The following is a 27,776-nucleotide window of genomic DNA, read 5'->3' as shown; positions in this document are numbered from 1 at the left end:
GATCGACATGCTCATTCTGCAAAACAAGCATCTGGAACAACGCTTGGTAGCAGTGGAAGGCCAGCTCCGCTCGACAGCCAGCACGACAACGCAAGCAGCAACCACGATCGACCCATCTTCCGCAACAACACCCCCACAACCACCACAGCCTGGAGTCAAAGCAGCTCGATCGAAAAAGAAGGGAGCACAGTCACTGGTAGCCACGTGGCTCGCTTGGTTTACGGCGGAGCCTCGTATATATGCCGCGCGATCTGTAAAAAAAACAACGCTGTACGAGTTTAGACACACCGCAGGGTACTTGATGTTTTTCTTACCGACTGGATTCGCACTAGATGCAGCGTCTCCAGCGTTCAAGAGCAAGGTGCTGGCCCTGGGTGAGAAGGCGCAAAAAAAATGCGCTAGTATTCTTGAAAGAAGATGGGTCCTCAGCAGCTGCATCCCGTACGGCGCTGAAAGCTTTTCGTAAGCTCCATAAGGCCGGGAAGCTCGACACGAATCTAGCCCAGTTCCATGACCGTGCTGAGCGCATTGACGTGGTTGACCCTACTCCAAATGCTGCCTTACCAGAATTTTTTCGCTTGAAGCGCCTTGGCTGTTAGTCTGTAGAATAAAAACAAAGAATATCACCCACAACCACGGACTACACAGCACCGGTAGTAAACATCCGATAGACTTGAATTCATTTCGCGCACTAAAACATTCACAATATATTACAGCATAGCTACAAGAACAAGTTAGATGACACATACCTCTAGTAATAATATAGAGCACACTTACCATATCTATGAGAAGTATAGAGCCCGAGGGAAACCGCACGTACCACCGCTCTGTGAATATACACCTCCAGCAGCATACCGCCCGCCCTACCGGGTCATTTTACATCACAGCAACGGACTTGGGAAGCGGCAAGTGTGGGAGCGGCAGGCGGTGTGTCTTGGTCAGCCCTGCGGTGCGCTCGGGGGGTCGAAGGAGGGCTTGTCGCCGCAGTACAGCCGGCGTTCCGCGCGCCATCTTCTGTGCCGTCGTGGTGGCGATTGTGTTTGGAGAATGCCTGTGTGGCCTGAGAGAGCAGGAATTTTTATTTTTAGTCACGGCTAAGTTCGATTCTATACCGGTTTATACCGGTACCGGTTGGAATCCCGGTCGGACGGTTGGAATTTTGACGGTATGGACAACGAGACAGCGGAGTAGTTACGATTTTCGCTTCTGCTACGATTGCGGCGGCATTAGACCTACGTAGCCTTCGTAATCCTCCAACATGTGCGTCGACCTTTTGGACAACTACCTTCGAGCAAGCGATGCATGCGAAAAAGTCAAGCTGGTTCACAAAGAAGCTGGGATACATCAATAATTCCTTTTTATTTGCTTATGAAGCCATTTATAGAGTTACGGTCTCCCGCCCTGCCCAAACGCCAAGTAAAGTGCGTCACCCAAACGATACTATACATAGCACACGGAGTCACAATGAATTCGGCTGCCACTGTGCTAGGCATCATCATGACGCTTGCTGTTAATGTCATTAGCGACACAGTGAATGTGCTTAGCGCACCTCAAAATAGTAGTGGTAATGCTGTTGACCGACGAGTTCGCTGACGTGGATTGAGGCTTCGGTGCAGTTGCGCGTTTTCCTGACGTCATCGATACAATTGACGGAGCCCTTATCACGATTGCCGGCTACCATAATTTCGAGGGGTGGGACGGCTGTAAGATTTCGGGCTGTGAACGTACAAGCCATTGTCGATCATTGAGGTTGTCTTCGATCATCTCCATTCGCGCTAATATAATTAATGACCAGGCTTTGTAGAATAGTTCAGACATCAAGAAGAGGGGAGGTACATTATATTTGTTTTTTGCGTATTTATTTACTATTTTTCATCTATTTTTAAGACTATGCAAGTACAAAACATATCGTTGGTGATACCGGCTACCAGATCTGGAGACACGTTCTTACTCCGTTTCGTAAGAGCAGCACTGCGTGTGACTCTCGAAAAGGGTGCTACAAAGTTTTTCTTCCAATATAATTTTCTAAATTAGAGGTTTTTGCCAACAAATGGCTGACATAATTCTACTATTATATTTGGTTAAGGATATTGACTTTAATAATTGAATGACCTAAATGCATGCAGACGAATAGTCTGCCAAATGTAACCATTGGTGAATATCGCCAACGCGGAAAACCTTCTTCGCAACCCAGCAGCTACATGTAGCCAATTACATGTAACTCCGCTACAACAAGGCATAGCAAAACGAGACAACCTTGCCGACACCCTAGCTGAAATACAGTAGCTGCAAATTGTATTTTTGAATCTGCCACGTGTACCACATTTTGTTTTGGTTTTTCGACTACTGTATCTCTACAAGTCATCGCAATATTACAGTTTTAGCCCTTAAGGACGGTTTATTTCAGCATGCTGCTGCATGACCAGCGGCCTCGTTTACTGCTCTCGATTGACACGTCTGGCAAATCTTCATCATCGTTGTCTTCCGTATCATCGATGGTTGTATTCATCAACATCCTACATTAGATGCAAATGCATCGTTCAAAATAGTCCAGAGTAAAACATCCATTTCTCGAACTTCGTTCGCATGACTACGAGTCTTGCTTGCCTCTCTCTCTCCTAATTTGTGTACATGTACACCTGCTTACGATACCGCTCCTATTCAATTAAGTAGGCATCTATAACCCACGGAAAAACATTAGGGATTTTTTTACCTGAGCTTGATTTATCACGACCCCCACTGATTGCGATAATACGCTTGCGAGCGATTGCCAAGCAAGTGACGTCAGTTAATTTCCCACCGTCTCGAGACGACATTTCACTTCGTCATCAGCAAATTAGATCCGTGGCAGCTCGCGTACATTTCTTTCGTTCAGCGGAGATGGACTCTTACCTTAGTCTTACGTTTGTTTGTTTTCTTACTGCGGTTAAACTTTGCTCTAGGGTTTATTTCGAAGATAGGGCTAATGCATGACTCGTTGCTAGCCGGGCTGCTGCTGCTCGACTCGTTGTTTCTCCGAGCGATGCCGTCCTGAGCTCCACTATCCGGCGTGCTAATCTCTTGGCGCGGATACTTGATAATTCTGGAGGTGCGTCCCCACTCCCCTACGATAGCGTTGACCACGTCATCAGCGCCAATTGTGACGGCTGACCACTCTGTGGACAAAGCATTGTGCAAAGTGAGCGAGTTCTGTAGTGGAGCGAATCTGAAAACGAAGCCGAAAGCTACTTGCGCTTGCTCGCCAACAATCCATTGTATAGGTGGTCCACACGTTTTTATCGTTCGTAGCTGGACTAGCGTAATAATGCGTGCTAGCGTCACTTAATCATCGTTAAGTGTTAGCCTAGCCCCTGTGATGGCATCAGCAGCCGGAACGCATTCTTTATCTGGACCAGGGCATAAAAGCCGATGTATTTTCGAGACCCACCAGCTGAAACTGGTCAATCAGCAGACACATAACATTAACCTCAAGATGATGGATCAACAATACCAACTTTAGTAGCTGCAGAATGGCTAAGGCTTAAAGTTTTACTATTCGTTAAGGCGGAGGTTTTCAGGTGTAGTTATGTAAAATAAATGCTAGCATCGGAGTCATGTTGGGGTCGTTTCCCGATACTGACTGGTATATACTTGGCGTAGGGGGAAGAGAGCGAGACAGATTAGCTTATACAAGTCAAAGTTTAGTATTCTGCTACAGCCATAGTCGTGGGTGTATCTTTACAATGAAGCTTTCAATTTGTCTATGCACGATCAAAAAAAAAACCAAACTCTAATAAAATTGGGAAGTGAGCCAGAGACGTGAGATGGAGGACCGTATGAGCTGGGGCCCCAGGCGCCAAGCTAGCTCCTAGACGCCAAATATTAATAAGGGCTTAATTTGAAATCTACCAATACCTTCGAAGATGTTTTCTTTAAAGTGTAGTTTCTGCCAATTGGCGACATTCCATATTTTCTCCGTGTAATCTACAATTCTTTTGGATTTTGGAAACGTACGGCCATGGAAGAAGAAAAAAGAGTGATCAGTGTTTCAGCTGCTGCCGTGTAACTGTAAGGGTTTCGGAAAAGGTAGATGGTGAGTCGCACCCATATGTAAGAGAACATTGCGCCCGGAGAAACCTCTGTATCATGTGCATTTACTACTTGAAGTAGGGACAATTCGAGACGCTATTGTAATGCGTGCTCCATCGATGTATTCGCATTCATTTGAAGTGGACCTATGTTTTAGTCCCTAATTCGAAGTCGCCGGATCATTCTACTAAAACTTGTCTCATTAGAGAACATTGCTGAGCTATCGACTGACGCTAGCCAATTAAGGGATTGGGGTAAAATGCGTGGCCCGAGAGCTAGGGGTCATGTGGCGCGAAGTCACGTAGAACGTAAAAGCACGTTATAGACTTGGCTTCGCTGAACTATTATCGGCTACATGCACGACATCGCCCACTGGCGAGAATTAGGAGCTGTTCATACCGTTAATGATGTGCCGTAGTGTGTGACGAAGCCAGGAATGCTTATGCTTATCCTTATCGCAAAATTGTGGATGGTGATAGCGTAGCATAGGATATATAACGGCATCACGGATAACATAGCGTGACACACCCAACTAATCCGCTAGACGTTGTTGTGCCATCCGTCGCCGCAACAGGATCACCGCTATTGCACCATCAATAAAACTATACCTATCAGTTTATATGTCTGTCTGTCCGTCCGTCTGTCAAACGGTCCGTCGTTTCACCGTCCTCTTGATTTTAGCTACTTTTTCGTCATGACTACACGCGGCCGTATTACAGTAATGTGCCTCAATAGCGAACACCGCACATTTACTAAAAGATTAAGGTATACTGGATACAACGGGCTCATACTCGTCACTCGAAATGCAGATGTACTGATTCGAAGTTCACATCGGTCTTGGAGATCAACGTAGAGTGCAACCAGCAGTTCTCAATCGTTTTGGGGGACAGATCGTGCCACGCCTCAGTACACCACTCAATCGCTTTAAGAACACCAATATTGTAAGGATTTTCTACGCCTTCGTCCGCTGCATCTAAAGCATACCCTATCTTCTTCCGTAGCACATCACGCTTGACGCAATAAATGATTCCCTGATCAAGCAGCTGCAGCTTCGACGTTGTATTCGCAGGTAGTTTTTCTACGCGAACGTTGGTGAGGGTAACGCCTTAAGCGTTATGAGAGGAGGCATTGACTACGAGGAAAAGTACATGACGGGCTTGAGCTCTCATCGCCGCGTCGACGTCTCGGAGCCAGCCTTGGAAGGTTTCAGATGAAATCCAGGCTTAGTTTGTAGATGTTTATAGAGTGTGAGAGGGCTTCTTATTCAGCCACTGGGGCTTGTACGGCTTGCCAATAAAGACCAATGGCATCTTGTCTTGCTTTAGGGGCGGTGCTTCGCCGGTACAGAAAGAACTGCTGGGAACATTATTGTAGAAAACAAAACTTGTTTCGTCTAGATTATAAACGTCCTCATTGTTGTATGAGCGTATAATACGGCGAACGCGATTGCTTCTTCAATTGACTGTAAATCCACAGCATCACTGTCTCCGTACGAACGGCGCAAACGAATCCCATAGGGTTGCTGAAACCGGCGCAGCCACGACCTTCCTAATCTTGGCCAGTCCGTTTGAGCCACGCATAGACGCTGTAGCACCCACTTCGCCTTAGCAATGATCATATCATCGGATAGAGCTTGTTCCATGTCCTCACACCCCGTCACATAGTCCACGATGCATTGGTCGAGTAGTAGTTGACGGTGTGGGCGGAGTTTGCGGCGGACAAGCCAGTCGTCAGTAAGACGAGGAAGCGAGCCTTCTGAGCGCAACACCCTGCCAATCTGCTGCTTCGAATGTCTCTTGAATAGGGCGAACTATGTCTGCACCCAAGCTGCCAACTCGTTGTAGGAAGAACCCGGAAAAGCACGGTGACGGTCGCAGATCATCAGCTCTTTGTGCTTCGACAGGCGAGGGCGTCTTTGAAAAGGTGTGAGGGTTGAGATCTCCATGCGCTTTTTTATGAGGAGAATACTTTTAGTAATGAGGCACGAACACTTAGCGATAGAGCTTCCAAACTCGTGTTTGTGTTGCAATCCTCTCTGATATGATTCGTTCGTTTTCACCGCTGTACTCGGTTGCGTATTGCTTATTGGCGGAATGCGTACATGGAGAACCATCATTGCTGGAATTGTAGACAAATTCTCATGATTGGCTGAGTTTTAATCACTTATATCAGTGATTTCGACGCTAATGGGTACAGATTCGAGTTGATTGCTTTCCTGAGCATATTAAATGTGCGGTGTTCGCTATTGAGGCACATTACTGTAATGCATTTGTCTCCCATCGTACCACCTGCGTCTATCTTTCTGACTCGACCTAACTATGCGAAAATTGCAAAACAAACGCAAAGACCCACACAAATAGGTTGCGCCCTTATTGGGCGATATTAGTTGACCTGCGACACTGACTGGATCTGACCCACAATAATACCGTCATTCGCTTTGGCGATTGAACGTGAGGTAAATATTTCTGCCGAGCACGAAACACACCGATTGGACGAAGCCGACCTGCGCATCTGCCTAACTTTAAATAATGGACAGTTTACCACACAAAAGCTGTCGTATGTACCGCAAATCGAGCACCGTAACCACCTCATTTGGTATAAGCTCTGTGATGTTATTTCCCACACAGTTTGTAAAGCAGATACGATATTCCTATTATTATAATAATTATTATTATTGTACCGGCCAAATGGGATCGGTCACCAAACTTTGATTTTGGTATCCTGTCCTCCCCATGACCCCGATTACAATGAAACAAGTGTGATTTTGTCCAGTATTACTAGACAAATCGATTGGTTTTCGTTTCATTAAGATATGCACAGTATTCGTTTCGCAATCGATGTCGGTATGCTGAAAACAAATCATATCGTCAGGAAACTTTCACTTTGACGGCTGATCTGACAGAACGAGGCCGACTAAGGAGACGTAGGCTATGCGATATTGTTAGCGACTTGCTAAGCTACACGTTCAGCTTGAATTTACTTCTGTCCGCATACTGGGGCAAGCACCGCGGCAATCTCTACTTGGCGCTTGACACCCTCAACGTCGCTCCAAAGGCGCAAAATGCGAGGAATCCGTAATTCTAGCAATACATTGACCAATCACTTCGTAATTTATCAGCTGTTTTAATGACTGATGGTCGCACGACAATCCGATGTCATGGACTTTTGCCCAGTCGTGAATTTTGGAAGTCCATATTTCATCAAGTATTAAGGCCCAATCAGCACATCTCGCTGCAAATTTTTACGTAAAGAAAACCTTACCGGAAAATTCGGTCTGTATGAAAAGTATCCATGTGAATATTTCGGAGACCGATCCCATTTGGCCGGTTGGTGGATTTGCGTCTCCGTGGCGCACCCTTGCTTCACATCAACTTCCGGCTGCGGCCTTTTTGGTTACTGGCAGTCGGTCTTGCCGTCACTGTATTTTTCATAGGAATACTGCAAAGCGAAGTGAGCATTAGGGGGTCAGTAGGTGTTAAAAGCTTAGAAATGGTACGAAACATTTCACCGCTTACTGTAGACATAGATAAGATGGTCGGACATCTCCCAAATATCGAAGTGCTAGAGTTACACCCGGAATACCGGGTAGTTCAGAATAGATCGTTGAAAAAGCGTCACCGTCGAAGCGATGTTTGTGTCACAGTCCACCGTAGCATTGATCTCCAGCAGTGACTGCTGCAGTCCGTAAAATCGCTGAGCTTGCGTCGGCCGTTCCACACGCTGAGGAGATTTGAAGTAGTTACATGTATTATTAATAAGCTGACGAACCTTCTTGACCAACGCTGCGCCTTCGGGAAACTGCCCGCCAAGCGTGTACTCGACGTGCTTCTTTGTAAGATTTGAGGTGGGGTTAGCAACATAGATCGACTCCGTTTTCACGCATTCCGAGGCCGTTACCGAGGCCTATATTCAGCACGTGCATCGCGCAATCCACTGAGATATGCGGCTTGAACACTTTGCGCCGTATCTGACATGAGAAAATGTGGCATTCCGTAGCCGGATGATTACTGGCTCCTTGTCTGTACACAAATACAATCAAATACAGCTGAGAGCTACGGGACGCGATCATCTCCTTCACCACCTTGAGTTCGTGAGAGTTGTTTTAATTTGTCACCAGCATCGCGAATACCCGGGCCTCCCAGATACTATCAATGAAAGAGATCGAAGTCCCAATAGCCCCTTCTTGCCGGTACCGGTCGTCCACAAATCGTGCATCAACTTTAGAAACGGCATTTCAAATGCCAGGCGGAACTCAATATTCAGCAGGCGCGCTACTATTTCGCAAAAGCGGATGAAAGAGGTACTGACCATGTCGTCGAAGGTACCATACGGAAGGATGGTGATACCACGATTATCGGTGGGCTACTGGCAGTGGCTACTTCAATTAAACGACGAAAGTCGCCGCTCACCACAGTGTTTTATGATAACCCTAAACCATACAGAGTAAGTAATAATACAAGCTGAGATTTACAACAACATTTAGAGCATCACGAACACTTACCATCACTTATCAGCCAACCCGCAATACAAGCGCTGAGCACCGTAGCCACTGGCCCCCACGGATTCTGTAGAGCTCCTCTCTTCGTTTACACTTAATTCGAGCCCCTGAAGCTGATCGATGGGGTTTTTCACCTAACTCTTGGCTAAAGCGTCTTCTATCTGACGACGATATCGCTTCACAAGCCTGGTTACCTCCGCCTTACCAATCGTATGCGATCAGCGCATAGCAACCAGGTGTTGCTTCAGAATGGACGTGTGCCTCCTCCCATGCTTCATCAAGGGTGTTGCGCTGACTTGTCAGGCGCATCGCACAAAGCACACAAATGTGCGTGAAGACCTTCGAATGGTCATCATTGCCAATCGAGGACGGTGTCGCGAGAACATGGGATTGCTACAAATTTGAGTCTCCCCAGGACCTCCAACCCGGTGCTATAGACCTGAATGCTCTATGGAGTGGCCAGCACATATAATTTACTAACTGGCGCAACATTGTGAAGGCAGGATTTGTGTATCCCCAAGACCGTGTCACACAACGTCCCAGTGGAAAAAGAAGGGGTGTCACCCCTAAAGGCGTTGCCAATGACCCGCAAGCTCGATCGCTCATTGGTTCCATCCCTCTTTTGGGACGATATACGAATGACTCTTATCCCTGGCTGTCGGATACAAGTCGAGTTTACAGTGTTTTTTTTAATACCGTAAAACTCGGCAATAAACAAACTACCAAAAAGTAATTCGGAGAAATTTACTTGATGTTGGTGCAACCAGGCTGCAGGTTTTCCTATCCAATCATATTCACGGAACGTTGACAGAATGATAACCTGCAGATGGGTCGAAAACAAGCGCTGCATGATTCAGACTCTTAGTTTGCAGTATCAGTGTAGGCTTGCAGGTAAGAATTAAGGGAATCCTATTGGCTGGTGAATCATGCAAAACATTCGAGCCGTGAGCCACTATTATCGTATTTAAAAGCGGTATCGCAAAAAATTCCGATCAAATTTGTCCTAGAGTAAACTCTTGTTGGCTGAAAAAGAGTGTATCGTTGGCAAAAACAAAACATATTCGACCACCTTGCCGTGTCCAAAGAATTTTCTGCGTCAATTAAATGCAGTTTGAGACGATCCGAGCTGCCGAAGTCATGTCGTGCTGGGCGCGATAATAGAGAACTATAGCTGCTGGAGCTATTTTGGAGTTATGAAGCTATTTTCGTACTTAAAGCGTCCGAAACTGTACATCATAACCCTTTGCTCCAAAACCGCAGCTCCATGGAGCATCTCAGAGAGCGGTTTGCTCCAAGGAGCAAAACACCAGGACCCTCTATGATCTTATGCACTAAAGCGCGTGGAAGATGGTATGGTTTCCTTTGGATTCTGCACTCCGCACTCCACTGCGCATTCCGCAATCGGCAGCACCATGGAGCACACAGTCTCTCTAAAGTTCGAGCGCCATTCCGACAGCCCACGAGGGCTACAAAACGTTCTTCTGCAGAAGGAGTTCAAGACGCAGAACCAGCAGCAAAGAAGCAGGCAACTACGAGGGAGCAGGCAGATACAAATGTTGCAGAGAGCTCTTTAACGACAGCATATCTGCTGGACAAACTACCTGCTGCCACAGCAAAGAGTTCAGCGAGCCTGTCAGCGGCTACACAGTGCACACAAAATCCACAAGTGGCTATAAACGTGTCTGAAGGTAACGCCGACGGCCACGTCGCTGTGGCCATTCAAGTCGACTGCCCCTCAGACACTTCAGATGATAAGAAGACGAAGAAATCGACAAGCAAGCGAGCTGATAAAGATAAGGGTAAGCGTCGTGTGTCGTACACCGTGAAACAGAACTGCCTTGTGCTACACGAAATTTTGGAAGACTCTGGCATCTTCAACCGAAATGAAGAGTCGAAAACGCAACGATGGGTAAAGGCTACGAGCCGAGTGAGCGAGGTTCTAAGGAAGGACATTCACCGGAGGCGCTACGCAAGCATCTTGATGTTCTTGTTAAAACCCACCGCAAAACGATGGCGAAGGAGCTCGCACTCTCAGGTAACTGGTTATTTGTTTTGCTGTTTTGCCAAATAGTAATTTTTTAAAAAATATGCTGTACTCTGCTAGCTCGTTAGCTTAACAAATCAAGTGATGAAGTCGAACTGAGTCCCTTCTATCTCAATACATTGAACTTAAAGAGGATGAACTTGCTTCGAATGCGGAGCGAATTAAAAGCCGGAGCAAAAAGACGAGCAGGATTGCATCGGTGGGGAAGCTATTCGGACCGCGGCTGTAGCGTGCGAAAAGCTGAAGAAGACCAAGTCCAGTAGAAAGCGAGCAGATATACTGGAATTCGCCAAGGGCTTAGCTATGGAGTCTGATGCTCGCCAAGAACGCGAACGCCGCAAACGTAAAGAGCGCATGCAAACTCGAGCTATCCAGCTGCAAGAACAACAAATAAAGTCCCAGCAACAAGTAGCTGAGGTCGCGATGGCTATGCAAGCTTTGGCGGTGGTACTCGTAAAAGCCGTTAGCACCGGTGCCAATTAGGACTGCTGCAGCACCAACGGCATCAATAACGACTTAAAGGTTTTTTTCTATGCGTTTAGCGATCATCACTAAGCGAAGACCAGTAAAATGAAAGTTTACTTTAGCTTGCGCTTAACTCATAGTTTAAAAAAAAATGACCCTCTTGCTTGCCAAATTCAGTACCAAACTCAATTTTGCTGTCAACATTGCTTTCGATGTCGCTCTCGGTGTCGCTTTCGTCGCCGCTTGTGTCACTGCCAGAATCGGTGATAAAAAATCAGACTCGTCCTCAAAGAAATTGATATCTTCATCTGATGGGTAGTCGTCTTCATTTACTGCAACTTCATCCAGATCAGCAAGGTAGTTGTGTAGAGTTAGTAGGTTACAGCGGAAATATTTGCTGGACTGGTTTCTTTGTCGCACTCAGGAAAGATAGTTGATCAGAAAAGCTACCACGACGTACTGAAGACTCGAGCACCTTCATATTGTTTGGCAGTGTAAAATATTTCTAATAACGTACGTTCCACCCGAAACCCTACTCGACTGCTATACGTGCCTTACTCAGGTCGAAGTTAAACTGTTTTTGAGCGTTAGTCAGAACTGCACCGGCGTATGGTACAATTAGCCATGACCTCAAAGGATAACTTTGGTCTCCGTAGATCAGGAACTCTGGATGTTTCCGCATCTCCGCTTCGATTTCACTAGCACGAAGCATATAGCCGTCATGGCGCCGTCCTTCCACCGGACCGTAGAGCAAAATTATTAATCCATTCGCCATGACAACGCTTTAAAACTTGATAGCGTGCAGCTTCTTGTGTTCATTATTCGCTTGTCGTTGATGTCGTGCGGAGCGACAAATACGACATACAGCTCCATCGATAAAACCGAAGCAGTACGCATGACGCCCCACTTTTGCAAATATTGCCTCTGCTGAACGCTGCTTGTAGCGGTTAACCATTCGGTGGTCGAACTCCATCTTCGTTATTATCTTGTTGTAAACGATACGGGCGACGATGCTCGCAACAGAGGAAATGGCTCAGGGCTTCGATCAAACTCCGCCACGAGGTCGCCATGGCGACTTGGCAACACTAGACGCCTGAGCAAGATACAGAGCGCTTCTTGACGGGGGACGGGGCCTGACTGGGCGGGGTAGATCATGTCTGGTAGCCTCAAAGCGATGTCTAACTCCTCGATATCATCCGGTAGGAACCGAAACCGGCGCTTGCATAGTGCTGGACTGATTTCGGTCGAGCAAAATGTTATAGAGACGACAGGAACGCGGTCGTTGGTGGCTCGAATGCACATGAATTGATCCAGATGATGAAGCGCTTCACCGAAGTCCAACCCAAGTGCAAGCATGGCCGCTACGAGTACTTTCAGCTCCTCACCCTTGACGTCCAACCGCATTGCAAAACGGAGTGGCACCTCTGAGATTTGAGTAAGGAGTACCGTGATATCTCAATTTTACAATTTTTTTGGAGTTAGAGCTGTCACTTGGAGCATCTCTAAATAGCTCCAGACCAAAATAGAGAGCTTTCGAAGCGCACTTGATTTGATTTTCAGCTTCAGTACAACACCTTTTATGCAAGCTGAAACTAGAATCCTTGCCAACCAAAGGTGCGTTTCAAACTGTCTCAGTTTCAGCTTGACGAGTTTCAGACTAACGGCAATGACAGTGGAAGAAGCGATGCCAGACCCGGAGACTTATGCGCTCACACCGCTTGCCTTGCCCCCGGATACGTCGCCCAGTGTACGTAAAACTTTACAGTGACTGATGATCTTATTTTGCTCCGCTGTGCAAACCTAGTGAAGCCATAGGAGGCTGTCGTGGGCACAGCAAATGGAATCATGAAGGCCTTTGAGATTATAGCAGAAAAATGCCGCGCTGTTGACGGATTTTTGAAGGACGACCCTGCCCTAAATGACTCTACCTTTAAAATTACTGTCGTGTCCCAACACTTCCAGCAATCCGCTCATACTCGGCATAGTTGAATCGTGGTGCCTTCCTTCCACAGGGCCAAAAACACTAGAAAGTAGGCCGTCCGGCGTTGTTACAGCCTGCCAGTTGAGGCAATGACGACGAGGGTGGCCGTTGTAGACAGAATGCTGCAGGTTCTCGAAAGAGGAGGCTGGGTTGCTGCGTGCACTAGGTCGCGCAATGTATTGCTTGGTACCATCAATTAACCCCCTGCATGAACGAAGTGGGGCCCCCTTCGTTGCGATTACTTCGCAATGGTCGTCAAGACGATTGGCTACGATACTGTGAGCGAAATATAGTCGATCTGCATGTTCACGGTAAAGAATAGCGACAGTCTTCTTGCAGATACGGCTGTAGGCAGCAGTTGACCGCCCAAACTCATTGGCTACATTGAAAAGCTTGGACGGCTCGGAAAGCCTGCGGCAGACCATTGCGAGAGCCTCAACGCTGGGGAGAGTCACCGGCCGATGTAAGTAGTAGTAGCTGGGGTAGCCGTAGCTTGATAGACAAACACTGAAGTTCGCCAATAGTGAAGTTGTAGCGAATACGGGCTGTAGCGTCATCCATGTCTAGGTCGAAGTGGTTGTCGAAATTGATACGAGGACCACGCTCGAGAAGACGGAAGCAATGGTTCTCTATGAGAGCGGACATTATGGCCAGGAATCGCCTCCTCTTTCCTCTAGCTGCTGCCCAGGCGCTGCATATGATAATTGAAGCTTGGTCGGCCGTCAGTTTGGGTGCCACGAACACCATCTTGGTCGGCACTGTGTCTCTGGCGCTCCACTCAAACTGAAAAGGGAGTTAAGCTAGAAGCCCCTTTTGCTCTACCCTAACCAGCGATAGAGTTTTACGGTACTATCATTAGCTGAAACTGAAACTCAATCACTGATTTAGTGGTCTTCGAAATATCTCTATGTTTCTGGAGTTGGAGTAAGGAATATCTTACCGGATTGGCCACAAGTAGCTTTCCGTGTGGATATTTTGAGATGCTCCAATACCTAACAGTGGAGTTAGGTCGCTTAAGTCTAGTTTTGGAGCAGCGCTTCGTCACCCTCGATTAGCTCCAAAACCGTCCTTACTTCCATGTATAAGCGGAGAATTCCTAACGTAGACTTAGAAGTAAGCAGTATAGGATACGGATATGTTGTTCTTTCAGATAAAAAAAATGCTGTCACGAGCTCGCTCTTTACTTATATACGTAATCTTAGCTGTTGTCATCTATTGTCTCCAGCAACCCGTCGCTCATAATTTTGTTGTGGCGAGCCTCTAAGTCGCCCTCCAGCTGCAGAAGCCTCTCGTACGAGGCAGACCGAACTAGCTCCGTGACACCACTACTCTCTGAGTCAAGTTGAATTCGCGCGATCTTCGAGGTAGGAGAGTTTAGTCCCTGCCAAACCACAATCATCAGCTTCAAATGTAATAATCTCCCGGACGTGCACTGTTTTTCAACCTTTTCCAATGGTTCCTCCACGTTCTCTGAGGCCGTATAAATTGCCGTTACTCGAAGTTCCGAGTCCCCTCGACTCACCAACAGTTCCTGCTTCCTCTGCAACATCCAAGAGCAGCACGGTTAGCACTCTTCTGTATACTGTATACACTGCAGTGCGGCAGTCTCACGTCTTCCAACACGCGAATGAGAAAATCGACTGTCGCGGCCGTCATCGTCTCCACTTCCCCAAAATCTCCAAGGTGGATCCCTGTTTGAAGATGCGGTCCCCGTGTACTATTCGTGTCGGTATATGTTGCACTGTCCTCCGTCTGTGTGGCCTGATCCGTCCACGACTGCACCACCGGCCTAGCAACTCTCGCTTCTGGCGTCCGCAGCGGTGTCGACGCGTCCCTTCGACTGAGTGGAAACGAGGGGCTAGCTCTCAATGTAGACTGTAGGTTGCTAGGGCGCGAGCGTACACGCGCGGCACTGGGTGCCGTCCAAGTTGCCGTCTCGGACGCAGATCCGCGGCTTTGATTCGACTGTGACGGCGCTGAGCGCAACAGTGACCACGCCGCCTCCATCCTAGCAGCAATAAGAAATGTTACTTGATTAGCGACCAACAAACATGGGCGCTGGAGACGCAGCACGCACCGGCGCTCTCGCTTCCGGGCTGGTGCTAGCGAACTATCCCGGTACATGAACGTGTAATTAATTGTACCTGGGTAGTAAATTTAAAGTACATTTCTAAAAAGTGGATACCCGGTACGCAGATACATTATGTACCAGTGTAATGGTACCCGCTGCCCTCTCCACTCAAAAGTGCGTCAGTCTAATCTACGACGAGCGGACACTCGCTGCCTCTCGGGAACTAGTATTGTAGTTTGCACACGTCGCAAGAGAGTCTTGCTTCCGGCATCGCGTCCAGCGTCGTCTCACGCATCTACAGCAGTTAATTTCACTCTCCCACTCCCTCTGTGGGCTTCATTGACCTCTCGCGACCGGATGCTACGTGCCCGCCGTCTAGTGACGCTCTGGCAGCGTGCACAACCCGTCACAGACGCGAGTCTGCAGCGTCTGAGCATGAGTCTTGCCCGAATAGACGCTGCACCTGTCTCAGTTCTACATCGTCGCTGGATGTCCTCCGAGGGCATGAACAACGTGCCGTTTGAGACGGACGAGAACATGACCAAGCTACTAGCCGAGCTGGACACATTCCGTGAGACCGGCAAGTGGCGCCAGGCGCTCAAATTGCTGGACCGTGTGGACAAGGACGCCGCTCTGCCTGCACTGGACCCTGTCATGTATGAACGCGCCATCGCCGCCTGCGCGCGCATGGGAAAAGTGGAGGTGCTGCCAGGTCTGCTGAACAACATGCTGGTAGACGACCTGACGCCCACCAGCGCCACCATGGACTTTATTATCCAAGCTTATCTGGCCAAGGAGCACTGGGGACTCATCGTGCAGCTGGCGAGTGAGGCTACCGCCATGGGCGTACAGCTATCGCCCGCCGCCTTCCATGCCATCATGGAAGCTTGCGGACAGGTGAGAGATGCCGACAGCACCTTCAGTATCATGGAGCAGCTCAGTGAGGCTGGCATGCCGCTCACCTCCGACCACTACGCTGCGGCCATTCGTGCTGCGGGTATGGGAAAGCGCCCTGACACGGCCATGGCGCTGTTCGTGCAGATGGAGGAGCAAGACGGACTGAAGGACAACGGAGCAGCCTTCAGCCAGCTGATCCGTGCTCAGGTTCTGAATGGAGAGCTGGAACAGGCGCTACAGAGCTTTGCCACCGTCTCGCAGCGCGGATTGATCTTGGATGAACCCATTTACACGTGCACGATCGACTCCCTTGTGGCGAACAAGAAGCACTGGCAAGCCACACGGCTGTTCGAGCAGATGCTTGAAGGCGGCGAGAAACACCCGAGTGTCTTCTGTCTGGGCCGCGCTATGCTCGCCTACACAGGCGCGAACCGCAGTCAGCACGCCTGGGCCTGTTGGAAGAAGATTGTGGACATCAACGAGCCGAACCCCGTCGCGATGAAATACAACAAGATGCTCCAGGGACTGACGCATGTTAGGGACACACAGCTTGCAGTTAAAGTGTTTGACCACATCCAGACGCTCTTTGAGCCCGGTCAGATCCACCAAGGAGCCTACACGACTGCAATTCGCGCTCATGGACGACTGGGGAACACGCAGAGGGCGGTGGATCTGTTCGACGAGTACGTTGAGAGCTGCAAGGACACTCGTCGCGTTTCTCGCTTTGTTGGCATCTACTTGGCGCTATTCAATGCGCTATCGAGAGACACTGTGCGTGATCCGGCGTTGAACACACGCGACGCTAAACGTGCCTGGAAAATTATGTCTGCGAATGTGCCGGTCGTGTTGCCGCCTGCGTACGCGAGTCTCGCGGGTGTGTTTGCTAGTACCGGCGAGATGGAGACGCTGGAGGAGCTGATCGGCCATGCCGAGCGGAGCTGGGGCGCCTCGGCGGATATGACGCAGCAGCAAGAAGTGGACGAAGACGGTGACGAACTGGAAGCCGTTGCGGTCTTTGAGGGCGAAGATGCCGAGCTGGGAAGCGATAACGACGTGCTTCTGTTCAACGGCGTGATAAGCGGCTTGTGCAAGGCACGTGACGACCAGACAGCCAACATTGAGGCGTATTTGGACATGATGTTGTCGCGCGGGCTTCCGATCACAGACTCCATCGTGCGCGCTACTACTGACGCCTGCGTTCGCTTCGAGAACTGGGAACTCATGCGTAATTTGATGAAAGTTGTGGATATCGACGCCTTGAAGAACCCCGAAGTCTGCACGGGAGACACCGTGTCCAAGCTCCTGGACGCTGGCAAGTGGAGTCTGGGTCGCGAGTGGCTCATGTTTTGCCATCGTCGCGGACTGCATCCTCCAGTTCGTCGTAAGATGGAGTTGTTACGAGAGATGTGTGAAAACAAGAGCAAGGAGTGGCGAATCGCGTACTCGCTGGCCAATGAGACCATGTCGTTCCGCCGCCTGGTCCAGAACAATGTCAACAGCGTCGCCGATGCAGCGGAAGTGTGCAGGAACGCCGACCGTATGGACCTGGTTATCAAACTCTTCGACGCTGCCGCGGGTCATTCCTCACTACGATTCTTCCGCAACCATCAGCGCCAAGTACAAGCAGGACGAGACGCGTCGCAGCCGTTGAAACTGAACGTGGAGCCCGTGGTGGTTCCTCTCAGTTTGTACAAGAACGCAATCCTGGCCCTACTTCGACAGCCAAAGGCCGGAGCTGTGGAAGTGGATGACAGCTGGCGGATGGTCAAGGCCGAGCGTATCTGCCGTCAAATGCTGGAGGTGCATGGGAAGCATCTGGACGGCGACGCTCTGTCCATGGCCATCTCAATCAAGGCCACTGCGGGAGACCACGACGATGTCGGCGCGCTGTACGAGTCGATGCGCGCTCTCGGTCTTGAGCCCAACTCGTACGCTCAAAACGCGGCCATAATCGCCTTCTCCCGCCAGCGTCGCACGGATCAAGTGCTGGCTATTCGCGATGAGCTCCTGGCCAGATGTGATGAGAACGGGAAGATCCAGACTGTCGAGTCGAACGTGGCCAGGTCGTTGCTGCTGTCGCTTGCTCTCGCACATGAAGACAACGCACTTCGTGACGCTGTCCAGAACCTGCCTGGCTGCACCATGGAGATGGCGCTGGATGTGCTTATGAACACGAACCGGAGTACTGATGCAGTGGAGTTGTTCAACGAGAACGCGACTTCTGAGTCGTTCGAAGCGCTCTTCCACCAGCTCTGCCAGTCGGGCAACCCCGTTCTAGGCGCGACGCTGTTGCTCAAGCATTCTCGTCTCCACGGATTGAGCCAAGTGCATCCGAACCGCGTGATCCGCGTGACCAACGCGCTGATCGAGAAGGGAAACCTCGTGGAGACGGAGAAGTTGCTGCAAGTGTACGTGGATGGCACCGATGGTGTGTCCTTAAAGCAGATGCCGCCGTACTTCCAGCAGCACACGATGGAGATGTTGCTGTTCATTTATGGCGAGTTCGGACACTTCGATGCCATGCGGTCGCTTTTCGAGAAGGAATTGCTGGCTTTTCCTCTTGAAGTTGCTCACTATGAGGCGGCGATGGAATACTGCACCGAGTCTCGTGACGAACTTGCTGGTGCTGTGGCTAGTCTGAAGCTGTTCGAGCTGCTCCGCACCAAGGGATTCATCCGACCAAGTGGCTACACGTATCTGCTGACGTTGCAAAGCTGTCTGCGTCTGGAGCGTCTGGAGCCTGCGAATGCTTCAGCTGTCAAGTCTATGGGTCAGATCATTCTGGACGACGTACGGGAGCATGGATTCCTGGACGGGGTTGCTGACGAGTTAGCGAAGCAAGTGGCGTCGGCGATTAAGCGAGTGCAAGTCAAGAACCAGAAGGTCATTCGACGCATCAATAAGGACCGAGAATCAGCGTTCACCAGTGTCATGAGCGCAGACGAACTTGCTCGCATCGCTCTCTTCTGCCATCGCCACGGCTTGCCCATGACGACGAAGCTGGTTAACGACCTGCTAAAGCTGCATCAGGATCTGCCGACCATGGTCTCGAACGAGTTGGCGTTTATAAAGCGTTCGCTCGAAGAGGGACTGGGCGTTGTTGCTGCACCAGGCTCCAGCATCCCGTCGAAGCGTGTGGTCAAGACCAAGAAGACTGCAGCTCCTAAGGCGAAGCGTGCACCTGCGTCGTTTGCGCCGAATACTGGTCTGAGACGTCCACGCAGTAAAAGCTACGAGGCTGCTGTGCGCGCTGCTAGCGATGCCCGGTGGGGTGTCGTCCTCGAGCCTATTGCGACGGACAAGGATTAAGAGCAACCAGACCGACACTGCAGATATGTATTTACACACCTTAGACAGCTAGAAGAAGACCAGCAATAAACCGTGTGGACATCCCCCCCCCATCACTTGATTGCTGTTTAAAACGCCACCACAGTGTCCATTGGTTGACAACCAATAACCTTATGCGCGTAGCCGAGAGATTAAAGCCTCTACAGTAGTCGATCTCTTGGCGTGTGGCGGCAGTGTCGCAGGTGCAAGGGCCTCTCTGTGACGTTGATCAGTCCAAAAAGTCCGCCTTGAAGCAGTTGGGGGCAGCCATGAGGAGCGATCTCTCCCCATCTCCACAAACGGACCAACTCATGGCTTGTTTAAGACTGAAAGGTCAAGGCGATGGGCTTCGCGTCAGTGGAGTTGTGCTTTATATGGTTATCATACGTAGTTTTGCTAGGACGAAAAAACAAAGATGTTTCACTAACCAAAACTTAAAGTAACTTGAGACCAATAATGGTGATACATAAGACCTCTACAGTAGACGACATGTTGGTGGTAACTTAAGTATTATAGCTTAAGACCATTAGCGGTGATAAAGAAGACCTCTACAGACGACATGTTGGTGGTGGACCAGTACATGTAGTGGCATGCCATGAAAAAAAAGTGAAGTATTACAAAATGTGCCCAAATTCAAAAACAGTATCCTACCACCGCACATTTGGTCGGTCGATCAGTTTTTCACCCGGTCGTGTCGTAATTCTGCTGAGAACCTCGACAGCCTTAAAAGTTAATATCCTGCTCTCCAATCCACTTCGTACAGCATCGGCTCGTTACGCAAATATCGATTGAAGTTGTCCACGAAAATGCTGGCGGTATCTTCTGCGAACGGATACCCAGCAACATGGGGAGTGAGCAGGACGGAGGGGTGCGACCACAACGCACTGTGGCGTGGAAGTGGTTCCTCCTCGAATACATCCAGCACCGCTCGCGACCAAACGCCATTGTCCAGAGCGTCAATAATCGTCTTCTCCGCTATCACATCGCCACGTCCGATATTAATAAAAACAGGTTTACGTTCTCGACAGAGCTCCAAGTTGCTCTCGTTCAGCAAGTACCGTGTCGAGCTCGTACTGGGCAACACATTTACCAAATAGTCACTTTGGGACAGTACTTCGTCCAGATCCGAGGTTACACGATCGGCACACTGGGCCAATTCCCGTTCCTGTTCAGGACTTACACGACGCTTAAGGCCGAGCACTTGGTAGCCCGCTCCACGCAACATTTTCCCAACGCCCTGTCCGATGTCTCCAAGACCCAGAACACCGATCGTGACGGTTGGAGAGGGCCGAAACTGGGCCATTTGGGGTCTTGCATACTCCCGATTACCCTGGAACTTGACAGCTTCCAGCACCATGCGCTCAAACAACGTCACGTATCCAAAGACGTATTGTCCCATGACTTGAGGAAGGAATCGACCCGCTCGAGTCAATGTGAACGAAGGAATTTTCTCGACCGGTACCTTCTTTTGGCTGTCAAGAAGTCGATTCACATACTGCTCAACACCTGCGTAAGTTCCCTGTACCCACTCGACGTTTCTCAAAATGTTTTGCTTGTCTTGAGGTGCGGAGCAATGAGTAGTGGTCCACCCGAGTTCTGGTCCATGACGATAACCTTTGCTTGTTTAAGAATACGCTCCTGGTCAGGAGTGAGATCCCATTGTGGAGCACCTGAGTCATCCTGTTTGTGTCCATGGAGAAGGTCTTGCATATTGTCTACAAGCGTCGGGAGAGGCATGTCCACGAATTCCAGTTTTCCCGAACGAAAGAGATCTCCAGCTGGGGTCGTCGAAGCAGCGAACTCCTTACGCACAGCCTTGCCGACCCCATTCAGGAAGGTCACAATGGGGACACGAATCTGTGGTGTGGATGCCATGCTACAAAGCAAACTGATGACGAATGCAGAAGGAAACTTTAGAACTGGAGGCAGGCGTATGGTGGTTGACAGCCCCAACTTCTAATCTCAACGATTAGATGGGGATGAGCTGTACGATTACTCCTACATGTACTGACAGTACTACTGTATCTGCCGGAGACATTGATGGATACAGTTCTTGCCCTCGGTTTGAACTTCAGACTAAATTACCGTGTCAACTTGACACTGTCAAGTGGCCACATTTTGACAGGTGAGGTTCCGATCAGTAACTAACGTAAAGGTCTATAGTATTCTTCTTCACTAGGTCCCCTACTAACCTTTTTTTTCTCAACTTAAAGAGCTCTAGCAGGCTGACTCAAACGATTAATACCCCGCCGTCCAGTCTACTTTGTACAGGACTGAATCACCACGCAAGTAGCGATTCAAGTTGTCCACAAACAAACTCGCCACGTCGTCAACGAAAACATACCCCGAGATGTGAGGGGTTAGTAGAACAGAAGGGTGTGACCACAACGCGCTCTCACGTGGAAGTGGCTCCTTCTCGAACACATCTAACACTGCTCGCGACCACACACCGCTGTCCAGAGCGCGAATGATCGTCTTCTCAGCGATAACATCGCCCCGTCCGATGTTAATGAAAACAGGTTTACGCTCTCGACAGAGCTCCAACTTCTTCTCAGTCAGCAAGAACCGTGTCGAGCTCGTACTCGGCAGTACATTCACTAAATAGTCGCTCGTGAACAACACTTCGTCCAGATTTGGTGTGATTCGATCCGCACAATCGGCCAGTTCCTGATCCAATTCCGAACCAATTCGACGCTTAAAGCCCAGCACCTTGTACCCCGCAGCTCTCAGCATCCTGCCCACGCCCTGACCAATGTCTCCGAGCCCCAGAATTCCGATCGTCACATTCTGCGCCGGTCGGAACTGAATCAACTGCTCTCTCGCATAGTCGCGATTGATCTGAAAGTCCCGAGCTTCTAGCAGCATTCGCTCCAGCATCGTCACATAACCGAAGACGTACTGGGCCATGATCCGAGGGAGAAACCCTCCAGCCCTCGTCAATGTAAACTTTGGCAATTGGTCACTGTGCAAAGCGTTCGCACCATGCGGTAGTCGGTTCAAATATTGCTCCACTCCTGCATATGTGCCCTGTACCCATTCAATATTGCGAAGAAGATGGTGTTTGTCCTTGGGTAGGTTTTCGTGGGGTGCCAAGAAGAGCGGACCCCCTGAATGTTGATCCATGACCACAATCCTAGCCTGTTCTACAGCCCGCTGCTGATCGATTGTGAGGTCCCACTTGGGAGCGTTCGAGTCATCCATGTTGTGGCCATTGAGCGGGTTTTGCGCGTTCCCAACAAGTGTAGGAACAGGAATATCCACCAATTCGAGCTTCCCTGAGCGGAAGAGATCTCCCGCGGGGGTCGTTGATGCTGCAAACTGCTTGCGCATGGCAGATCCCATCCCATTGAGGAAAGACACGACAGGGACACGGAGCTTCGAGACGGCGGGCATGAGAGCACAAGGCTGGGATCGACACGTGGTGGGGTATCTCGGAGCTGTTCTGGTGATTCACAGCCGCTCATCGAATCATAGTGATTGGTTGGGATACAATGTATAAGTGAATTGTATTTAAATGAATGCATCGAATAATTGAAGTAATCATCCCAAGACAGTTTGATATTGTTTGAAAACCCTACACCTAACTTGTCAGACTTTTAATTGTAGGTGAAGAGCTCACTTTTGATCTGGAACCCTTCCGCACACTTGACCCTTTCCTCTTTCGCGCGATGACTGCGTTAACCACCTCTATCGACGCGGATTCCATCTCCTCTACGTCTCCACTGCGTGTCCCCATCATGACGTTCATCGCCGGCATTGGCGTCAATGTCCGCAAGGCTTTCGCAGCTTCCGATTCCCCTGCTGGTGAGCTCTACCGTTCTGGAAAACTGGAGCTGATCGACATCCCATTGCCACAGCTGGTAGGCAACAAGCAGGACCCCCTGCATGGCCCGAGTATGGAAGACCCGGGTCGACCCATCTGGAACCTCACGCCAGAGCAGCAGAGTATCGTCGACCAGGCAGAGATCGTCATGATCGACTCGCATGGTGGCGGGCCCGTCTTCATGGCCCCAAAGGAGAACCTCCCAGACGACAAGCAGCACATTCTGACTAACGTTAAGTGGATACAAGCTACGTACGCAGGAGTGGACATGTACTTAGACCTGCTGCCCAAAGGACCCCACGCTGTTGTACCCAACTTCATCCTCACTCGTGCTGGTGGCATGATGCCACGGATCATGGCACAATACGTACTTGGCTACGTTACAATGATCGAGAGGAAGCTACTTGAAGCGAAGGAATACCAGAGCAAGCGTGACTATGCTCGTGTGGACATGATTAGCTTCCGTCCTGCCCAGTCGGTCACTGTAGGGATCTTAGGACTCGGAGACATCGGCCAGTACACGGGTAAGATGCTGCGTAGTTGCGGCTACAAGGTGCTGGGCTTCAAGCGCCGTGTGAGTGCACAGGACGTGGCTGATCTGGCCGAATGTGCAGACCACATCACTACGAGTTTGGACGAAGTTCTGGCCAAGAGCGACTACCTCATTAACCTTCTTCCAAGCACAAGTGCGACGCGATACGTGCTGAACGAGAAGAACCTCGAGTTGTGTCGTGAGCTCAGCCCCGTGCTCATCAACATTGGCCGTGGAGACGTCATCTCCGAGAAGACGCTGATTGATGCACTGAACAAAGGTACGCTGTCGAAAGCTGTACTGGATGTGTTCGAAAAGGAGCCACTTCCAAAGGAAAGCGAACTGTGGGAACACCCTTCAGTGCTTTTAACCCCACACGTCTCAGGGAAAGTGTTCCCGGAGGACGTGGCCGCCATGTTCCTGGATAATTTCAATCGGTACATCAAAGACGAGCCGGTGCGTTACAAGGTGGATTGGGCCAAGGGGTATTAACTGTCAGGGTTGAGCATAACTACATGATGCTACTATGAACACCCTCTCGAGTTGAGCATGACGGCTTGTATTAACATGTAGACATTTTTCACTTTGGGTATTCTAAAACGTTTTTTTTTTAACTCTTCTAAATACTTTAATACTGGTAATGCTGACAATAAAACGTGTTTCTGATAGTCTGAATGTACTTTCGATTTCCAATTCACGAAACAAAGTCGTGCTTCATCCGAAGAAGCTCTGAATTTTATCATGGTTTTGTTCGTTTTCGATGCTAACAACGTTAACGATTCGGTAGATAAAGCAAAGTGTGAAGGTTGGGATTTCCTGTTGTGATGCATCTCCTGCGCCTGCCTCGCAGCCACAGCATCTGCTTTGCTGAATCAGCCCTTTTGTTTTACTACAGTAGAGAGCTGTATTTTCTGGAGTTGGAGCAAGGAATATACATAAATCTCCGTGTGGATATTTTAAGATGCTCCAATGCTTAACTCCAGTGGAGCTAATCGGGCTTCGTAACCCTCGATTAGCTCCATGAATAGTTCCTGAAACTACAATTCAGTACTCATTTATAAAACCTGTTACAATACAGTGCGCGCCGTAAATAACGGACGCGCCCGAATAAAAGCTCCCTCCCGAATAATGCCCTCAATTGACCTATCGACCGGCTTTAAAAAATTGAATCCACTCCCGAATAGAACGACGCAGATCGCTGTCCAGTCATATTTGTCAGTCTCACCGCTGCACGCTAGTGGCATCTTCATTGTAGAAAATGAGCGGGCAGTGGCAGGCAGTGAGCATTGGCCGAAAGCAAGAGGTGATTCAGTGGATCGAGACGGCGGGAGAAGGCGTCCCCACTTGAGCTGTTGCACACTTTCGATCCCAGGGGTGGAGTGTCGATGGTGGTGCAGTGCGCCGCTGGTGGCGACTGCGCGATAAAATTCGCGCTGCTGCACCACACCAAGCTCGTGTAGCTGGCGGAGGCCGCAAGCGCTTGTCGGAGACACTGGAAGAGCTGCTCTATGAGGAATTTGTGACCAAGCGCACCAAGAAGGAGAAGGTAACTCGCAGCTGGCTGGCCGATATGGCACTCGTTCTCTACGCGGATGAAGCTGAAGGGCGAGAAGCATCGCCGCCATTTACGGCATCCGATCACTGGGTCTCGAACTTTGTGCGTCGCTTCGAGATATCGCTGCGCCACCGGACAAACCTGACGGTCCTTGGCGACGAGACCCTTGTGGACCGAGCCGTCCGCTACATGGTGTTTCTACAAGCTCAGCTACCTTCCATCGACTTAGAAAGGACTGTTCTCATGGATAAGACGGCCGTGTATTTCGAAGACGCTCGACAGACCTCGCTGGACTTTGTCGGTGCTCGACACGTCGTGATTCGCTCTACTGGGTTCTCTTCTATGCGAATTACTGTTGTGCTCGCTGTCGGCGCAACTGGAAGAAAGCTTCCTCCGCTTTTAGTGTGGAAAGGTAAACCTAAACCCACTTTCGAGAATAAACCAGGACCTCTTTACGTGGCTCAGCAGCCTCGTGCCTTGGCGGATAGTGAGTTGCTCAAGAAGTGGATAGATATTGCTTTTCCTCTCGTGGCGCAAGGCGAAGGGAAATGTCTAGTTTGGGACAGTATGAGAGCGCACATTTCGAAGGCGATCAAGGCGAAATGCGCTTCCAGGAAACTCTCTATGTGTGGTGTACCCGGTGGGCTAACGCCCTACTTACAGGCCGGGGACATCGGCATCTACAAGAGCTTCAAGGATTTGCTCTATGTGGAGATCAACGCCTGGAAGGAGTCCGACCAAGTGGAGTACACCCGCTTTGGTAACCCCCGAATGCCAAGCGTCGACACTGTGTGTGAATGGGTTCGCCGTGCTTGGCGTGATACCAAAGAATCGACTGTGATGCACAGCATTGAAGCGGCAGGCTTTGCGCGTGACCCTAGCGACTGGCTTATCGCCAAGCACGACGTTTACGGCGCCAGATTCCGCGAAAAGTGGGCGGAGGAATCAAAGGACGACGAGAATGCAGACCTGCTGAATCTTTCGGCTCTGGATGACGCGCTGGACGACATCAACCTGGTAGACGAATAGCTTTCCTCTAATAGAGTCCGTACCCCGAATACAAGCCGTTACAACTTTTGAGTCTGCACTATAAAATAAAGGCCGGACTATAATAGGGCGCGTCCGTTAATATCTACGGCGCAGGGAATTAGGGGTGCGCTCATATTATGTGCGCACCCCTAATTCCTGGTAATTTTTATTTCTAAAAAGGCGTTTTAGCTCTGAGACTGGATGGATGAGCTATTGATTTAATTTTTTGCGGACGACTTGCGCGGCACAAGCTGCGCCCATTGCCGTAAACCCTGGCCTCGCGACGCACGGTCTCAATGCAACAGCGTAAAAGCCAAAAAAAATCGGAGGGGAAAATTGCGAATCTAAAAAATAAAGAAACGACACTACATGCTTGTAAATAAAACGCATCATAATTTTTCAAATTTTCGCATGTTTGGACATAATCATTTTTACCACGTAAAAAGTGCTATTAATAACATTTTATAGAAATAGCAATAAAAAGTTTTACAGCTGTTGCTCCGAGGACAGATCTCGCTAAACACTTTACTCTAGTATGCTTGGTTTGAAATATGAACGAGCAGTTATTTTATAGCGGGCAATTAAATTTTGAAAATTCTGTGCTCCGACCTAAGCACCATAACTTAGAGTGAACGGTGTATAGATGTCCATAGCCATCCTGGTATCGTCTCGTATTTAGGTATTTCTCTTCATTAATTTATGAGCTCCGGATATAAATATCTGGGTTATTAGTTAACAAAAGTTGAAGCACCATCCGGATCCCTAGCTCTAAAGTGTAATACATTTCAGAAAAGTTTGCATGTAAACGGGCATTCTTCTTCCGTGTTAGCGCATTGCCGCTCTCCAAAGTTACCTATAGATCGTCCATGGGTGTACTTTGGCTTCTCGCTGCTGGATCCTCTACGACTTTCGCCGCCCACGACTTCGTATTTGCCAAAGTGACGTTTCAAAAATAAAAAAATCATTGTAGCCAATCAAATACGTGTAGTGCGTTTTGCCATTCATGTGCGGATTTACGTACTCGTCTGGAGAGTTTTCGTCACGCTGCGAGATCAGCGCAGCTACGCTCACCGAGGTCGCGCTGTTTGTAAAGGCGCCATCGCAGATTCCTTGGTGCTGCTTGCGTGTGTCCGCTGCAAACTTCTTGCGGAAAATCTCCTGTCGGGGGTCGTAGCGATCGAAGTCGATCTGCAACTGGTGCCCGATACGCGCATCGCATTGCGGACACAAGAACAAACGCATAGCCAGGATATTGTTAGCTAAACACGCTGGAAAATGCTCGATATTTCTCGATGCATTTTCACATTTATTGTTGAAGTGGTCTGGACAATCGTCCCGCGTCTCAGCCACTTTGACTTGATTTCAGTAGAGACTCCATTTAAGTCCGATCGAAAGTTCGAGTACAACGTCACCCGTGATTTCCATGCGGCTCTGTTTGATCCGATCTTGTCAGAACTGAATTTGCCTTAAACCACGCAAGTGAAGC

At 49.4% G+C, this 27,776-nt stretch overlaps 7 protein-coding genes across 7 annotated transcripts; 3 read left to right on the top strand and 4 right to left on the bottom strand.

Moving 5' to 3' along the window:
* Positions 1–876: 876 nt before the first annotated feature.
* On the bottom strand, positions 877–3,999 carry PITG_16081 (uncharacterized protein; the record flags this gene model as incomplete). The annotated part of the gene is made up of 8 exons (XM_002897810.1): positions 877–1,051; positions 1,550–1,674; positions 1,729–1,775; positions 2,440–2,516; positions 2,632–2,657; positions 2,893–3,155; positions 3,621–3,663; positions 3,994–3,999. 8 exons carry the CDS (start codon positions 3,997–3,999, stop codon positions 877–879), a joined length of 762 nt encoding a protein of 253 aa, XP_002897856.1.
* Positions 4,000–8,377: 4,378 nt separating this feature from the next.
* PITG_16080 (uncharacterized protein) lies at positions 8,378–11,093 on the top strand (the record flags this gene model as incomplete). The annotated part of the gene is made up of 5 exons (XM_002897809.1): positions 8,378–8,389; positions 9,066–9,174; positions 9,432–9,457; positions 10,023–10,601; positions 10,779–11,093. The coding sequence occupies 5 exons, from the start codon at positions 8,378–8,380 to the stop codon at positions 11,091–11,093; spliced, it is 1,041 nt and encodes a 346-aa protein (XP_002897855.1).
* A 3,161-nt stretch (positions 11,094–14,254) lies between these two features.
* Positions 14,255–15,180, bottom strand: PITG_16079 (uncharacterized protein; the record flags this gene model as incomplete). The annotated part of the gene is made up of 3 exons (XM_002897808.1): positions 14,255–14,596; positions 14,668–15,064; positions 15,134–15,180. The coding sequence occupies 3 exons, from the start codon at positions 15,178–15,180 to the stop codon at positions 14,255–14,257; spliced, it is 786 nt and encodes a 261-aa protein (XP_002897854.1).
* A 304-nt stretch (positions 15,181–15,484) lies between these two features.
* Positions 15,485–19,333, top strand: PITG_16078 (uncharacterized protein; the record flags this gene model as incomplete). Its single annotated transcript, XM_002897807.1, has 2 exons — positions 15,485–17,641; positions 17,690–19,333. The coding sequence occupies 2 exons, from the start codon at positions 15,485–15,487 to the stop codon at positions 19,331–19,333; spliced, it is 3,801 nt and encodes a 1,266-aa protein (XP_002897853.1).
* Positions 19,334–21,589: 2,256 nt separating this feature from the next.
* PITG_16077 (D-isomer specific 2-hydroxyacid dehydrogenase, putative) lies at positions 21,590–22,744 on the bottom strand (the record flags this gene model as incomplete). The annotated part of the gene is made up of 1 exon (XM_002897806.1): positions 21,590–22,744. The coding sequence occupies one exon, from the start codon at positions 22,742–22,744 to the stop codon at positions 21,590–21,592; it is 1,155 nt and encodes a 384-aa protein (XP_002897852.1).
* Positions 22,745–22,988: 244 nt separating this feature from the next.
* On the top strand, positions 22,989–24,198 carry PITG_16076 (glyoxylate/hydroxypyruvate reductase A, putative; the record flags this gene model as incomplete). Its single annotated transcript, XM_002897805.1, has 1 exon — positions 22,989–24,198. The coding sequence occupies one exon, from the start codon at positions 23,020–23,022 to the stop codon at positions 24,196–24,198; it is 1,179 nt and encodes a 392-aa protein (XP_002897851.1).
* Positions 24,199–26,871: 2,673 nt separating this feature from the next.
* Positions 26,872–27,532, bottom strand: PITG_16075 (uncharacterized protein; the record flags this gene model as incomplete). Its single annotated transcript, XM_002897804.1, has 2 exons — positions 26,872–26,899; positions 27,312–27,532. The coding sequence occupies 2 exons, from the start codon at positions 27,530–27,532 to the stop codon at positions 26,872–26,874; spliced, it is 249 nt and encodes an 82-aa protein (XP_002897850.1).
* Between the last annotated feature and the right edge of the window lie 244 nt (positions 27,533–27,776).

Source organism: Phytophthora infestans, genomic scaffold, assembly GCF_000142945.1.
Source record: "Phytophthora infestans T30-4 supercont1.41 genomic scaffold, whole genome shotgun sequence".
Taxonomy (NCBI): Eukaryota; Oomycota; class Peronosporomycetes; order Peronosporales; family Peronosporaceae; genus Phytophthora; species Phytophthora infestans.
Note: the sequence above shows the minus strand (reverse complement) of the source record. Positions and strands in the feature narration are given on the sequence as shown.